The following is a 17,898-nucleotide window of genomic DNA, read 5'->3' on the forward strand; positions in this document are numbered from 1 at the left end:
AGCAAATATAGCAAACGTTTTTTTTTTTGTTTGTTTGTTTTTTTCTTCTTTTTTTAAGTTACCTACTGTAGCTATGCAGCACTAGTTTGCAATTTTGGGAAACACTCATTCACTTTATGGTGCAGAGTGAGATGATTGTTACCACTCTCAAATCTGTGCGTTGAATATTTGGCTACAGCCAGCAGTCAGTTAGCGTAGCTTAGCATAAACGGAAATGGGGCAGCAGCTAGTCTGGTTCAGTCTACAGGTAACAACGTTCGCCTACCACACACATTTTGTTAGCTTTCAGACAAAGCCATGCCAGCTGTTTCCTCCTGTTTCCTGTTTTTATGCTAAGCTAAGCTAACTGCAGCCTTACATTTAATGGACAGATGCAAAATTGGTATAATCTCTTTCTCTAACTCCCCGAAAGAAAGTAAGCAACCTCCGTCAAACTTCCAATTTTTTTTTTTAAATATTTTATTTATTTTTATTTTTATTTTATTTTACATAGTAAAAATGTATATAATTAAGTTATATTTTATTTTTAAGTTTATTTAATTTAACAGAACATACACACAAGCAGGCGGCACGGTGGTGTGGTGGTTAGCACTCTCGCCTCACAGCAAGAGGGTTGCCGGTTTGATCCCGGGCATGGGAGCCCTTCTGTGTGGAGTTTGCATGTTCTCCCCGTGTCAGTGTGGGTTTTCTCTGGGCACTCCGGCTTCCTCCCACAGTCCAAAGACATGCAGATTGGGGACTAGGTTAATTGGTAACTCTAAACTGTCCGTAGGTGTGAATGTGAGCGTGAATGGTTGTTTGTCTCTATGTGTCAGCCCTGCGATAGTCTGGTGACCTGTCCAGGGTGTACCCTGCCTCTCGCCCGATGTAGCTGGGATAGGCTACAGGCCCCCCGCGACCCTCAAGAGGATGAAGCGGTTAGAAGATGAATGAATGAATGAATGAATACACACAAGCAAATCCCCTCCCCTCCCTGACCCCCCTCATACAAACCAAAAGAGGACCTGACTCAAAAGGAGTAGGTAGTAATCCAAAAAAATAAAATAAAAAATAATATAGATAAATTAGAAATAAATTAATAAATAATTAATGAATAAAGAACAAAAAATGCAACATAAAGTAAGAGGCAATATAAATAATCCTGGCTTAATCAGAGAACTAATCTGGTGTCCTTTTTGTAACAAATCTAAAAGACATATTGGTAAACTATCAGTAAACGTCAAGTAGGTCTGTTGAATCTTCAGAAAGGTGTTGTATTTGTTTCTGAGAGTATACAAGATATTTTCATGTGGGATGCAACCACATTTGCCACCCGGCTATTGTAAGATGGGAATCAGACGACAACATCACCACTATGCACTTCCTGGTAATGCTCCAAACTATTTCCAAAGTCCTCTTTTGGGAGTTCCATAAAGAAGCACAAATGGTTGTTAAGTTCCCCAGTAGGTTAATTTGTGGGTCTAATGGAAAGCAAATCCTACAAGTTTTGTCGTGACTTCACTAAAGCTTTGTACACCAAACTATTGCTTTTAGTCTGTCATCAGTATTCAAGTAGAGAAAGACTCCAAATGCAACAAACTGCTCAGTAGCAGGGAAAAAAAACTTAGTGTGGTGTAATGACAAGTTCTTTGCCCAGTAGCTGTCTTTCTGCTAAAATGTGTGACTGCACCCGAGTTATTGGACACTGTTCCATTTGGAGGAATCCAGTGTCAGAGGGGTGACCCCACAAAAGGGTTATAAGACGAGTGTATTGTTCTGAAAGTGTACATGTGGCACCCTTGACCGGCTCCACTGGCGAGAGTAGAAATTGTGCGTATAGCCACAGCTGTGGGAGCTATCAATTTCCATCAGAGTGGCTGGTCACTCTGCCTGTTTCCTCTCTCTCTCCACTCTTACTGTTGCTTGAGGAGGATAATGAGGGAGATGGTGAGCTGTGTAATGCCACTAACACTCCTCTGTAAGATAGATGCATTAGGTTTAGTCTGTGGTACTAAGAGATGAGCCCTCACTTATACTCATTACTCTTGATTTGGTCCAAATTGTAATTTAACCACAAATCGATCCTCTGGTAGCGCTGACCTTTGCTGCAAGGCTTTTACATTTTCCCTTAAAGCGTCTCTGCGACAAGGGATTTTAGAGCAGTCTTCCTGCTACTATTTTTCAAATTTACAACTGTCTAATGGGCTGACGATGGATTCAGTGCCTTCTGTTCCTCTTTGTTATTGCATGTATGGTGATGACATTAGTACCACACTGCAGGAAAAGGAAGGGAAAAAACCACAAGAGCTCTTATTTTATCTGAGATTTCATGGAGCTCCATGTGTGTTTGTAAGGGAAGACCATGTAGAGAGTGCACATTTTGTTTGCACAAATTATTTTAAAGGGGCATTCCTCCATTTTTATGGAGGTCAGTTTAGCTACCAGTATTACACGGGCTTTGAAAACAGACAGTAAATTTCCACTATAGCCCTGAGATGGGCGTAGAATCAGTTCTTAGATGCATCACAATGCAGACATGGACAATTCAACATCGAGAAATGCCAATAATTGATTATCTGAATGTTCATTAATAACGTGATGTTGAAGGAACTCAACTGCGAGGTTAGTGTAGCACCTAGACAGTCTACGGAGCATGTCCACACTGTAGACCACGTTGTAAGCAAGTTTTAATGTAATGTCTAAATGATTACATTTGTGAGGCGAATGTGACACATATTGTGAATATTTGCTCACGCCATCACCCAGAGACTAAAGTTAACGGAAGTTGCGTCAGCATGCGAACTTGCTGAGCAAAACACGCTGCAGCGTTAACCAACTAAAAACACCTCTGTGGTGAAGAAAATCAATCTCTGCTCAGCCTCTTGCACCTTTAAAACCCTGCGCCTGGCTTGCTTAGCATCTTGGCTTTTCCTGGAGCTAACAAAAAGTGAGAGGCTGCTCGCAGCTCCACTGCTGGCATAGCGTAAATAACGACACAAAGGAGCCGCAGAGCACTCTGCTTCCCCCCTCATGTTATTCCTACACACACAGGAGACTTTAAGGTGCTTTCAAATTAATTCATTCATTCATTAATGCAATATTCTTTTTACAATAAAAGGATGCAGACCATTTATTATTTAACAGATTGTGAATTGCATACTGTTTCTGGAGAAATAATACAGGATGCAAACACTGGACCCTACACCAGCATGTATATACACCATATATACCAGGACAAGAGCCACAATGTGTGCAAATAAACTTGTCTTTTCTACAAACACAGCTGTGTTTTAGAAGTGCCACGTTGTCACACAGTGAGAGAAATAACTATGTATCTCATAGTAAATGTATGTATTCCATAAATTTCATTAAACTCATATTTTGATTAAAACAATTTGATCATCAAGATACATAGATAATCGTTTTATTGTCAAATCGCAGCCCTCTGAATTTTAATCTAACTGAATCATGAGGTGAGAGATTCACACCCCTACTGCAGCCCTGGAGGAAAATGTGAGGAATTATTCTGTCATCATTTAAAGACACTGAGTTGCATTATGAAATTGTAGGATCTCGGGTCTCTTCAGTGTCTGAGGAGGATTCCAATCAAAATGCTCTCTGTCACTAAGATAATAGACAGTGTGGATTATAATTTGTCAGTCATAAATTACAAATCAATGCTTCAGACAGCAGTGTTTGCTGCATCTTTAAGGGAAGCTGGACTCACTATGTTTGTGACAAACGTGCTGTGTGCAGTTTACTGACATCACATTGCATCGTTTCTCTGCAGCACCTTTAAACAGATGTCCAAATATCCACATAGAGTTTTTTTGGAATGAGAGTTTTGGTTTTCTCACAATGAAACATAGCGGTAGCTGACCTACTTTTTCAAAGCAACGCTGGCATGATAAACTGCTTCAGTTGGAGGCTATTTAAGATGGAATTGAACTGCTTTCATTAGGAAGTGTCAGTTGCTTAATAATTCATAATATTGAACATCATTTAACATATTACTTCTCTTTATTTAATTACATTGTTAATACATTTGGCGTATTATACAACATGCCCTTATTTGAGTGACTCTCTCACCTCCTCGCTGACCAGTCCACTAAATAAGCCTAATACTATGAGAGAGTAAGTTAATGATCCCTGAATAATGACTATATGAAATGGTCCATTATGAATGCAGAACATGAACACACAAACAGCTTTTGGTGTCACACGTCTTTTTAAAAGTTTAAGGTAAAGTCTGACTCTCAGATTTTCCTTTTTTTTTTTTTTTTAAATTCACAACTTTCTAGGAGAGAATGGGGCCATTTGTTTAAGAGCTGCTACATTACACACACAATTAAGCTCTCTTAGAAAAGGCTGCAGAAGTAATGTTTTAACTGAAAGGCAGCTATGATTGCATTCAGTCTTTGAATACAGAATTTAGGGGTAAAAAATAACAGATATAGACATTTTCCTGGTGAGGTTCATCTTGACAAGCAGCTGCCTGAATACAAGCTAGGTGGAAGTTTGTTAACCTTATTTGTGACAGCATGCAGTTGAGTCCCCACTCAACCTTGACAGAATATACATCATTTAACAGCACAAAGCTTCATCATTATATCTGCAAAAACCATTTCAAGATCCTGATATCACTGCAGCAGTGACTTCTTACTTTCTGCACATACAAAACAGAAAAGAAATTAGGTGGAAACTAACCACATTTTTCCATAATTTTCTCCTGTACATTTAGTTACAGAATCATGACTGTAATTAAAAAGGTTCAAGGGCAGTTAACATTTAATTTTGGTTGTGCTACTCAATGGAGTGCTTGTTAATGGTGCAGCATGCATCTCACTGTAGAAAGACAGTTTCATGTTGTCCAGTACAGACGCTTTGGTTGGTGGTTTAGTCTGACTACCAAGTGTCGGTATATGACAACCTAGGGGTGGGACTCAACAAGGAACTATAGCCCCGTTTCCACCAAACACTTTCTGTACCAAAAGTAACCGTTTATACATAGTAGCTACACCCTAGGTCCGTTGAGTATTTCCACTGTAAACCTTAAATGTGGGCGGGATTATTGTCACTCACTGCTCCAACCAGCACTCAATGTATTTCCTCCTTACTGGTGACACAGATGGAAGTCTGCACCTCGTTTATCGTCCACAGAAAGAGGCTGCATGATGACATTTTCAGAACAAAATAGAACAGGCTACAGTGAGAGTCTCTCTGATGGGATATTTAAAAATAGCGGCTTTGTGCATTCAGTCCTTCTCAGGCAAGCTCAGGGGTTTAGTGTTGCTGTAGCCTGATGCTCCACGACCCTTTTTTCTCCATGTGAGGATTAGAATATATGCAGTTCACATAATCTGGCTGAAATTAATAAATATAAACGCTTGAAGATCCACTCATTACTAAAAGTGTAATGAGTGTAATTACTAAATTAATGGTCAAAGTTGTCATATGGAATATTTAAGGTGTGTTGATGGGTTCATGTCTCCACCTCATGCATTGAGTAACATTACAAGTGAACGTTCAACCTTAAAAGTCGCCGGCAGTCGGTCCAGTGAATTAAGTTATTTATTACTCCAGCTGCTGTGAGGCAGCAAAACATCCTCTAATTTTATAGTTACAGTCTACTAATAAAACTCTCCACGGTATGAACAGTGGTTACATGAGCGTTAAAACCAGCCACAACTCAGCCCTGAGCAGAGTGTCCGTCCACTACTTACTAATCAATCAACTTTTAGTACCAGATCTGTGTGCTGGGTACCCCAACAGAAGGCTCACCAATAATTCTACAGTACGGTCCCATGGGTACCATCCAAAACCTTTTACAGTGGAAAAGGGGAAAAAAAAGCGTACTGAACTGAACTGTACTGTAGTGCTCTGTGGAAATGGGGCTTATCTTTCTTCAGATTTGCATACTGAACCTTTAAGAGTTTGAAATAAAAATACCTCTTGAATTCTGGATTTACACTGTAAAACCAGCTGAAATAAGGCCAAAGTAGAGGCAGAGAATTCCAACACACCCAAAGCGCTGCAGTGCTGATGACAATACGAATGGATGACAAAAGGTTGATTCAGGCAAACAGGATGTTCCGAAATTGTGAAATGGCAAAGAAAAAAATGGATGTTGTGTGTAGTGGATGTGACATGTGTTCCCTTATGTGAAATGTAGCGTCATCCAGAACGCTCCCTGCTCTTGCCACATCTCTTCAGCCAACTGCATTCAGACACACTGCAGGACAGGCACGAGTGTCCTAATGGCATTTTGTCGAGCCGGCTGATGGTATTTGATGCGTTGTACTGTATCGTGAATTGAGGGCTCTCTACTGACTGTCACTTTGGCCTTAATCAGTTGTCACAGTTTTGAGCTCACAGTCAGAGTGTTAAGGTTGTGTTGAGGTGTCAGAATCATGTCTGCAGGAGGCAAATAGAAAAGAAAATGGATTCTTAGATAAATTTCCCATCCTTGATTTTTTTTCTTCCGCTGTGGCACAGATGGTTCATTTAGTTTGGCATCAACTTGAATAGTAATGTAATTATTTTCCATGAGCTAAACACCATGTGCATGATCAACAGCACAAGACCATCAGAGATGCAGATCGTCTGATAGACAGTTGAGTACATTTCGGTGTAGTGTTACCAGCACAATAGCACTGGGATCACTTTGTCAAGGGGATTAAATGGATTTACGTCTCTGGATTAGGATGTAACCAGCTGGGTACATTTGTGTGTGTGTGTGTGTGTGAGAGAGAGAGAGAGAGAGAGAGAGAGAGAGAGAGAGAGAGAGAGAGAGAGAGAGAGAGAGAGAGAGACAGGAGGAGGGGGTCTTGTTTTAATGGTCCCTGTCAGGTGATACTGCTGTTAGCAGAAAGCTTCTTTTCCTCAGAGCACAAATGAAACCTTGTTTAGTGTGGCCACAGAAGATTGCTGGAGTTTGATTCCAAAGAATTACTTTTGCCACTATACACAATTTTTCAACAAATAAAATTTCCTGAGGCACCTATATTCTGTTTTCTCATGTACAGTATCATAATTAGAAATGTGCTGTTTGTATTATTGTATGATTCTCCCCTTTTGGCATTTCAGTTGTGTTTAGGTCTCTCGTAGTGTGCAGAAAATGTGCTCAGATCAGATTTAATGTAAGGCTATTATTACTGCATGCCTCTCAAGCTGTACTTAATTAGGATAAATGAATCATTGTACTTCTAAATCTGATTTTAATTTGGTTTTGATCACCAATAATTAGAGGAAGGGAATCCCTATAACACAGTGTTAATTGCACAATAACCTCACACGCAGTCTAAAACAAACTATCAAAACAATGCACTCAAACTGGCCACTCTGTGAATTGAAACGCAGTGAGAGGAATTATTAGATACTGTGGAAAAACTCAGTGTCAGTCTTCGGGGTCCTGACATCAGCAAACAAGCCTTTTTCACTTCTCATGTGGTCACTTTGCAACTGCCGGCTTCATGCTTGCCTTGTCAGAATGCTTCTTCAGCAGTGTGCTTTTCATCATCAAGCTAACTTTTTGTGAACAAAGTGCACTTTTTTTTTTAAAGTTTCTCTCACAAAAGAATCTCATTTATCTTTGGTTAAGTGTTGAAATTAGGAAATACAGTCCTCCTGATGCAAAAAGCTGCACACAATGCAACTCATCTACATTCAGTTTATATAAGCTTGTGTGCAGAGTTCAAGTTTTTTTCAAACAATTTATTTTTGTTTGGGAAAAAAATACATAGGTAACCCAAATATCCTCTATTCCTCAATTGCTTGGATAAATGAGGTATTATTCAAATTGATAATAGGACAACTATTACAAAATGTATGTAAAACTGAGCTGAATTGGTCCTGTCATGTAAAGTTAAACTGTTTTATTGCCTTGTAATTTGTTCACAAAATGATTATTTGGATTGGTTTTTTGTGCATGATGTCTGATTTGGAAGGGGAACCAGTGGTGATGGTAAGTTTTGGGTCAAAAAATCGCTTGAATCTGGGCAAGAAACCATTTTGAAGAGGTAGGAGTTTGTTTTGTAGTGGAAATTGGGCCTATTGTGCCCAACTGGCCGCATGGTGACAGTGACTGGACTGATTACAGGATCATACTTTCTGTTGTACAAATACTGATTAGACATCGCATGCTACTGTCTTCATGATTTCAGTTCACGATTCGAGAAATCATAATGATGTAGTGCCATCAAATTTTCATTTTAAACCATTTTGTGTGTTTCTGCTATTCTGATCTGAAGTATTTAACTATTAAATATGGAATCAGTCTCCGTTAGCACTTCATGGTGAATCAAACTGTTGACTGACTATTTTTTGTTCTTTCTATAGGCAGTCGGGCCCTTACACATTCTCATCTCATTGGTTTTTGCATGTTCTCTCAAACCCATTTATTTCCCCACTGGATGCATGGTGTTCACCTCACCTGTTTGCTATTACTCTGCACCAACATGTAATTCTCCTCTCGGTCTCCTTTATTAGTGACAGATTTTACATGGCAGTTTTCTCACCTCCTCACACCTCACTTTGATTGCCAAAATCAATGTTAGGGCAATTTCATTTGGGAGGCAATCTCCTTTTGCATTGGCAATATGTGCTCACTGGTCATTGCTTTCAGTACGGTGACCAAATCACCTGAGTAGAGTTCCAGGCACGAGACCCCACTGAAACCTTAGAGGCATTGCTATACCACAGCCAACTCTATTTATCTTAGGTTATTTTCTCTTGCAGTGCATTTCATCACATGCGGAGTAGGGCACTTTTTCATTTAAGAAGAAAACAAAACACTGCACACAGATTCCAGTGAGTCTGCTGAATTAAATAGTTGTTGATACCAAAAGTTATAGTCCATCAGGTTTTTTTATTTTAAAAAAAGAAAAGTCAAATAAATAATAGATCTAATGAGCTTAACTCAACAGGATGAACCAGCCACAAGCCTGAAGATGTTTATCCCCTTATGCCTCATGATCAATACTGGTTCTTCAATCTTCTAACGGTGATGCCAGTTTTTATCCGCCGCCAACAGAGACTTGTTTTAAAGAATTTAACTCGTCAAGGTTACATCAAATATTCAGAGGGGCTCTGTCCTGTATTCCAGGTCAGTGTCCGAGCAAAGAGGGTGGACGACAAAAAGAATGCATAAATCAGCCTTTCCTCTGCAGGGGTTACAATAGGTCACTTGCATGTGATGTTTAATGCCTTGCATGGTTACGACATGCAACGGCCAGTACTAGTATGCATGCTGCTTAATGAATGTCTTCCTCTCTTTCTCTTTGGCTGTCCGTGCTTCCAGAAGACAACTATACTGAAGGTGGGTATTTTAATGGTTCTTTTTCATTCTTGCTATATGTTGTATGCCTACACATTGTCATGGCTCAGGCTCCTCAAGTAAATGTAAGAAAATGATTTATACTGGTAATGGTGTTGCTATTACTGGAGTGGTAAGTCTCATTAATCAGGTTTATGTTGTTGTTGCCGCCGTTTTGTTTTTATTTTTACATCTTGTTGTGATAATTATGTTCATGATTAAACTGATACCTAAATCGAGAATGAAGAATAAGACTGTAATTAGGCTTTCTAACTCGACACTGCATAGCAGTACTTTGAGTAGCATTGGAGTTCTGCTGGTCTTCTCAACTACTAACTGGATAACTGGGAAGATTTCCATCCACCTTTCAAGTGATATTAAGTGCTCAGTTTGATCGTTTCAATTTAAAAAAAAATGCCATCTTTAAGTAAGATACTGTTATTAAAGTTTTCTTAGAGAATCCCTACTAATCATAGTTACTACAAAACAGCACAATATAGACTAATTTTTTAAACCGGTATTAATAAATGATTTAAAATGACCAATTTATTTATGGTAATTGCTATCATCATCTGACGCTATGTGATCGGCCAGGTTTTCCAGTCATTAATGTGCAGTTTTTATTTGTTTGAATATTAGAAATGTTTTGTTGGTTGACACAAATTTTCAAACAATGCTATCTTATTTATTTTAGCAAAAACGCATTTGCTTTCCTTGTGCTAGTCTTTCATGGGGATGTAGGGAATTATTATTAGCTTGTGGTTGAAATCACTTATATCCTCAAACAGCAGGCTCATGACGATGTACACTGTACAGCAGGAAGAAAAACTTGCAGAAGGAAAGCATTAGACTTACAACTTGGCAGCTAACATACAGCCACTTCCTATAACAATGTGCATTAGCCAGGCAGGTAGTTAGCGAGGCGTTCAGTAATAGAGAAGAAGCAGAAATGTCAGTGCTTTCAGCTTTCAGGTGGTTTTGAAAGTGTTTGAGTTACATAAAGACATGTCAGAAGAACTCTTGAGAGGAAATGGATCTACCAGTCAAACAAAGGAGTTGGTACTCTGCCTAAACCCTATTGTTCATGATTAATATATATTGGTTAACTGTAAATCAAATGATTGTAATGCAATTAAACGGTTATTTTAAGCAATTTGTATTAATTGCTACTCAAAATGGCACGGTGACCAGACCATGTCCAATCATCTTCCTTTTTTATTTCTGCATGACACAAGTATGAGTCAGTGTTGACAGATGTTGAAGGTCAAGGTAAACAGTCTCCTGCTGTATTTGTGCATAGGATTCGCTCTTTCATTGGAAGGTGGGATGTGTGCTTTTAAAAAAACAAACAAACAAAAAAGTCAGCCTGAATTTATATTTCTGAATGATGACGAGTAAGTGGCTGATGATGCATTGCAACCTGCCTCGGTTGACTAAATGCTCATCGCGCTAACCCTGTCTGTGCACCCTCCTCTTTCTCTCCGTCCCACTCTTCCCCTATCCCAACACTCCTCAAGTAACACAGACATCTGCTCTGAAAGAGATGCCTGCGTGTCGGTGTCACACAGCTTCCCATGATCCCTTGTTCTCTGCTGACTGTGCTCTTGTTTTCCTTTAAGGTCTGGCACACCTGATGATGGGCGACCAAGGTATGAGCTCTGTTCCTTTTTCCTGTCATTCCTCCATTGTCCCCCCCTCTAACGCTTGTGCGATGCTCAGGCTTGAAGCTTTATATATGGGCTGTCATTTCACTTATTTTAAACGACCTAGTTGATTTCTTTCTCCCAGTGACTTTTTTTTTTCCGTATGACCCCTTTTCCAAGCTCATTTGGCTTTCTACTCCCCACTCTGCTGGGTAGCTGTGTCATTTCTCTCCATATTTTCATTCCTTTTAATTATTCACTTCTACTGTACATTCTGGTGTTTTACGATGATGTGGTTCAAGTAAAAGAACATTTGCATTAACATTATTATAATATAATGCACGGTGGTGGAAAATAGCTTACTGAATTTTTAACATCCTCATCTGTCATGCATGTTGCGAGTGTCTGCATGGACGATCTGTCCGCTCTATCTTCATCCATCCATTTGTGTGGTTACTGCATATCGTTATCATGCAGCAGAGCAGGGGTGTGAAGTGTTGTTTGCCTCGTTCCACTTTCCTTTGTTAGTCCCCCTTTTTGCTGTCACACATTTCCTCGCCAGTATTTGCACATATATGTAGCCATCAAGCCTCTTTCTCCTGTCGTCTGTCCTTTTTTCCGACTTGACCGCGACACTTATCGGTGTCTCCTCTCCTTTTGTTCTCCCTTTTTGTCTGGAATCTGCTTTCTTCATGGAACATTTCATCAAATCTCATAGGTAAAAGTAAAGGTACTACCTTTTAATTCTCTGATTCATGAAACTATGACAGCAGTGTTTGTGGCATTATATACTCACGCTAAGTGAAGTATATAAAGCCATTGGCATTTAAAAAAAAAATTGCTTTCTCAACTTTTAATGAAAGCTTTTCAAGGTAGGTGCCGCTTTCGCTTCGCATTCACGCGTTTATGAAGCTGTGTCACATGTTTCTTTTCTGCTTGATGCATGAGAATCATAAAATGGACATATGAACACAATAGTTGCTGTCCTAGTTCCAGTACTCCACCACCACCCAGGGGTAACTACACTCTTTTTGTTCCGATAATGAGTTTTGGGGTTGCTGGGTGAGGCTTGATCATAGTGTTGTGGGCCTCCCATCCTGGCTGTGATCCTCACCTCTTCTCCCTGTGGGGTAAGTGGACTTCTGATCTTTGCCATTTGACTCTCCTCCTCAGGGCAGAGAGGGGAAGTTTGGCTACTAAGGTCCCTACTGAGCATTCAAGGTAAAACTTTGATTTTTTCAAGTTAGTTACTGAAGTTCAACCAAATGTAGCAAGTCATCAGTAGCTTACTGAAGTGTGGGAAACTTGAATGTCCAGTGTGTGTGCTTTACTGATTGAAGACTGATTTATCAAACACAAATAATACTTCAAATCTGAAAATTAACACTATGACATTCAAGTGTTCCACTCGCATAGAGACACAACATTTGTCTTGATTTTGCTTGCTCTTGTTGCTTTGGCATTTAATATGGTATTAGCCTCGCAAATTCTTATCAGCAGCTTTGGATCATTTCTATTTCTTTACACCAAATAGAAAATATTGTGTTATGTTAAAATGCTATCTCTTATCATATACTTGTGAAGCATCAACTGAACAGGTAAGTCGTCAAACTGCCCTGTGGGTGTACGGTGTGAGGTTTCACTTTATGCTGTGTGAAGAGGAATCATAGCTATTGTAATGTTAGATATTTTGCTGCTAGAAGTCGAAGCTGCGGTGATATGTATGTGCATAAATGTAACACACACACACACACACACACACACACATACACACACAATTGAAACCATTCTCCATTATAAAATGTAGAGATTGATTTTTCCATCTCCTAAGGTAAGTGTCATTTCCACAGCCGTTTCTTATGGTTCAGCAAGTGGATGCATACCAGTTGTCTTTTCATTACACACTTACTGTACATACAACAAATGTAATTCAAAGTTGAATGTTGGATTTGAATTAGAAATTATAAAATCAACCCTGTGGGTGGCTGCAAAGCTATACATTTTACGTAACAGCTGTTGAGTCATGCAAAATCCTTGGATTAATAGACTTTAGTTGCCATTGACCTAATTGTGTATGTAAGAAAAATCTTGGCATTTGGTCTTCTGTAAACATGAATGCCAATTTTTTGTGTAATGGCATTTTGCTGTCTGCAACGTCACATGTATACATGAGCAAAACTACTGGTGATACTGGCGAAATTATACAATCCAGGGGTGTCAAACATATAGCCCGAACACCAAAACCAGCCATCCAAAAGGTCCAATCCAGCCCACTGGATGACTTCGCACACCTAATACTGGTGCACTTGTGCAGGCTATGACGTGTCAGGTTTCAGGAGCAAGTTAAAACAGTGCAGACTTCATGTAAAATGCTGATTCAGAGGCTTTTCCACCCTGTACTGTACAGAATACAGTTCCCTAAAAAAAAAAGAACAATTATTGTGTTCATATATGAAGATATTGAACATTGTGCAAAATGTTGTCAATCAGCAGCTTCAGCAAAAGCATCTGTGTCAGACTCCTATCTTAAAACAGTGTTGGTGCAACCCTCTTACGAAGGCGCTGCCAAAGCTTTTCATTTGTACATGGTTTGTAAGGCAGGGGATAAAGAACACCTGCTTCCCTGTAGCCTTCACTTTAGTTTGGTGTGGTGATGCCAGTATTGCTACACAGGAATGGAAATGTATGGAAAATGTAAAGACAGTGAGTAGTAGACTGAATAAATGTGGAAAAACTGAGACAAATTGGCTGTTAGGCTGTTCATTGTCTGTTTTGAAAATGGACTTCTTCACACTAAAAGTAGGGAAAATTTGGTGGTTCATAGGTTATAATGTAATAGTTTTACTGGTCTGACCCATTAAAGATTAGATTGAGCTGAAAGGAGTTTGACACCCCTGATATAATCCATGACTAGTCAGTTACTGCCCTCAGTAATCTTACACTAGTTAAGTCGTCAGATAGTTGAATATTAAACCCCTTTTAAACCCTCTAAAGCACACTTGATGCTGACTGGTGTTTGTAGTCTCCATTATAAGGCTTTATCTTAAACCTACAGGTTTTCATTACACTATACCAAACACTGGGTTTAGCTGTGGCAGAAGGGAAGCCACAGGGAGAGATTGAGAGAATGCTGATGAGGCACAAATCTGACATACGTAGCGCAGTGCTTCTAATTTGGGCCATTGTTAGCTGTCCCCTGTGTCGTACAGTGTGAAACCTAGTCAGTCCGGTTATGTAGTGTGCAGTCACAAACACATATCCCCACTTGAGCATTAAATCTAGGAGCAAGGACAGTGCCTGTATTCATTGTCTGCGTTGAGCTTGTGAGAATATCATGTATTGTGGTTGCCCCCCCCCCCAGGGTCCTCCTGTGTCACGTTAACCACTTGTATGGTTTATCCTCTGTTTCATGGCTGGTCCCTTGAGGATGGGCTGGTTTCTGTGTACTGCTGCTTTCAGCTGGTGCACTGACACCGGATTCCTAAAACCTCGTTTCCATCCAGCTCTAGAAAGCAGGGCATACAGTAGGATAAGTCATAATACTGCTGGCACACGAATCACTGGGTATTTAATTGCTGTCATCACAATAAACTGCCATGTGCAGCTTAAGAGGAACTGCAGGCTGTGCAGACAGGCTTACAGGTACCACTGGGCTATTTCTAAATTAGTGTACTTTCTAATGTAATTGCTTTCACTTTCTAAAGATGGAAATTGTCCCTTTTCATTATACCGTGCACATTCCCGGGGATTTCGATGAGGTGGGCAATCCCTTGGCTAGTTTGTTTGCACACGATGTGCTATATCGTACGTGTCAAATTAAATGGATGTTTAAAATGCACTAATTCCCTTGTTTTTATTGTAGAGGACACTGACATGCCACTGCCCTTTAAGAGGCTGTCACACACTTAGCTGACAGATGCTTTCAAATAGTAACTTAAAGGGACAGTTCACCCCTAGATCAAAAATGTTCCTCTTAAATGTAGCGCTATTTATCAATCTGGATTTTTTTTGGTGGGAGTTGCAGAGTGTCTGTCTGTCTTTTCTTGAATAAAATGGCACTAGATGGCACTCAGCTTGTGATGCTGCGGGAATGTTTCTTCAAAATCCACAGACCTTGTTGTGGGCAGTTTCATGTAGGAACTATTTTCTGTCTACCAAACTACACCTAGCAACCATACCACCATGAAGAAGGTAAGCATGTAGCTACGGTCAATCCAGGTAACAGTTATGAGGAGAAATTACTTTATGATTTTAAGATATCCAGCAATCTCTCTTACATTGCAAAGCTTCTGCTGTTTAACTATGTTTGCTGGCACATTTTTGTATCCTGTGGTTTTCTCCCTGATTTGTGTGAACTGATGTAGAGACTAAATGTCAAATAATTAAACGTGACAGTTTCACAGCTATTGTAGGAGTGAACAAGATGTGTTCTCACACATACTAATCCGCTGTGGTTTGTGGGTTTCACCGGCAAAAAGAAAACATACAGCTGACACATAAGGACCAGAGTTTTGTGTGTGTGTGTGAGTTTATGGTAAATCCATGGATTTTCTTTATGTTTTATAAACACACCCTACGGCACATTACACAAACACAATGCTAGCATCAGTGTTTGCTCTACACATAGCTGTACTGTATATTGGCATTAGTACAGTGCATACAGTATGAATCATTAAATCACATGTGAGATAGAGACAGAGCTATGTACAGTAGCTCAATACTAATGTTAGCATCTCGTCTGATCCAGGGCATGTTGACGTTCCCCTGAAGAAAAAGCATCTTGTAAGGAGATGTGCATATGTTTGAAGTCCTTATGGCACAGTGCGGTAATGGATAGTACTTAAACTGGGATTCAGCGCAGCTCAGTGTGTAAGTGCTGTAGGAGTGTGTTTAGGTCAGTGAAAGACATTGAAAAAGCATCACTTGACATACAGTATGTGGGATTTTGAAGCACCACCCATTTACTTCAACACAAGCTCGGTAAGATGCTTTAGTGTTCAGTATTATGCAAAGTTTGACTATCTGCATAACTGCAAAGGTCGTGATAGACCAAAATTTCAAGAGCTCCAACACTGGATGCTTCAACTCACGCACTTGAAATAAATAGCAACATCGACAGGCTACTTTTTATTTATTTATTTATTTACTTATTTATTTTTTATTTGAAAGGGATCATGTACAGTTTAAATCATAAATTTCACCATACCAGATTATAGGTAATAGCTAATATGCATCTGTACTCCCTTAGCAGGTCAGAAGAAGGAAACAACACAATAACAACAAACAATACAGAGCGAAAATATACTATAAAAAGAAGAACACACAGAGCTACACACAATAGCACATCACAAGTGCACAATATGCTTGTTAAATAAAAGCGAGTCATGAGGACCATAAAATGGAATTCAAGGTCAGTGAGTGCAGAGCTGAGCAGTTTTTTAACGGACTATTTAAGTTGGTTTTTTGAAAGTGCTGATAGAGCCCCTCACATCATCAGGCCGTACATGTATTTGGAACATTTTGAGTTGTATATAAAGTAATTTGTATCCTTTCATTCTGCTGTCCAGCTTCTTACTGTGAAATCTGTTGAGGCTCTGCTTCAGTGACTTTAGTCCCTGTAACTTGTTTGTTAGGATTGGCTTGGCCTTAAGTCAGTTGTTCCGAAAGATCAGTTGTGCTGCAAATAGAATTAGTGTCTAAGTCTCACATATTAGTGACTGTGATGTCGTTTCACAGCCATCAAACAAAGATGTCATGGATTTTAAAATGGTCAAAGAAACTGAACGTATGAAATCCTTGTTTAGTAATTAATTCCAATGCACAGTGGAGTGCTTTCCTGTCCTCTCTTTTCTGACAGCATAGTGGCCAGCTGTAGAAGTCATTTTCATTTTCTGGTATGGTTTTGGCTCTCATATAAGCGACGTGACCTCGCCACGATTATGTATCAGAGCAGAAAGCGAGTGCCAAAGCGGCAGCTGAAGAAAATGCTGAATAGCAGTGCAAGTTGGTTCCACGTGGGCCCGTGTAGGTGTCAAGTTCTTTGATTTACAGTTAAGTTGCCAGGTTTGTGAGATGACAGGTAAAATGTGTCTAGGTACAGCGGGATACTGTTACACATGTGACTGTACAGGCACATGTCAATCAGAAATAACGACTGTTTCGACAAGCAGTAGAAATATTTGTCACAGCTTGTAACAGATTTTTATATTGTCATTTTTAGCTTAAAGAGGTGCATGTGTGTGTTCATGTGTGTATGATAGTGGTAACAGTGGTGGTGAAAGGACATTTCAGAATCCCTACTTCCTTGTTCCATTGGATGCTCTGAAATCTTAAAGCTTTATATCTCTTTGTTTTCTGGGAGAGTGTTCACATTTTAGTGTAGAGATGATCTTACATAGAGTTGCCTGATATTTTAGGATGATAGCTGTAACCAAAGAGTAGTCCATCCGGAGCAAAAGGCGCATTTGCAGTGAAAACGCAACAAGTTCTTTTAGATGATGTGCAATGGCATGTCAGAGTTCAACCTGTCAAGACTTTCTGCCTTCTTTATCTGACAGCTAACACAATGCCATGTGGTGTGCATTGAATCAACAACAGATGTTGCCTTTTAAGCTTCACATGAAACCTGGAAGACTGTCAGTGAAATACTTTCAGCTCCATTGACTCCTCCAGGATTGCAATTTCTCAGCTTTAATCCTAGATATTAAGCATATCTGTGGTTGCGGATATAAACCGTGTGGTAGCTGTATGGTGAGAATTTTAAAAAAGAAAAAGAAAAACAACAGTATGACGTCTTTTAGTGAGGGTGGCACTGAGTGCTCATTTCTGACGGTCTTGATTCACACTTTTCCTGGAGGGCACACTCAGAGATAATAACACCTTACAGTGAGTGGTCATCTGGACTCTCATTATGTAAAATGTCAGTGGATGTGCTGTTTGAGAAGCTGACTCAGAATTTTTAAC

At 39.6% G+C, this 17,898-nt stretch overlaps 1 protein-coding gene across 15 annotated transcripts in view; it reads left to right on the forward strand.

Moving 5' to 3' along the window:
* Positions 1–17,898, forward strand: part of LOC125903859 (neurexin-1a) — a 403,149-nt gene that overhangs the window by 134,885 nt on the left and 250,366 nt on the right. For 4 of the 15 annotated variants that reach the window (XM_049601023.1, XM_049601022.1, XM_049601024.1 and 1 more), the window contains exons 3-5: positions 9,278–9,295; positions 10,912–10,941; positions 12,109–12,156. The exons of 5 other annotated variants lie outside the window; for them this stretch is intronic. In XM_049601023.1, coding sequence (XP_049456980.1) covers positions 9,278–9,295; positions 10,912–10,941; positions 12,109–12,156 — 96 coding nt within the window. The remainder of the gene's footprint in view (positions 1–9,277; positions 9,296–10,911; positions 10,942–12,108; positions 12,157–17,898) is intronic. 6 more of the 15 variants (XM_049601029.1, XM_049601042.1, XM_049601031.1 and 3 more) reach the window with 3 other exon arrangements.

Source organism: Epinephelus fuscoguttatus, linkage group LG16 (genome assembly GCF_011397635.1).
Source record: "Epinephelus fuscoguttatus linkage group LG16, E.fuscoguttatus.final_Chr_v1".
NCBI lineage: Eukaryota > Metazoa > Chordata > Actinopteri > Perciformes > Serranidae > Epinephelus > Epinephelus fuscoguttatus.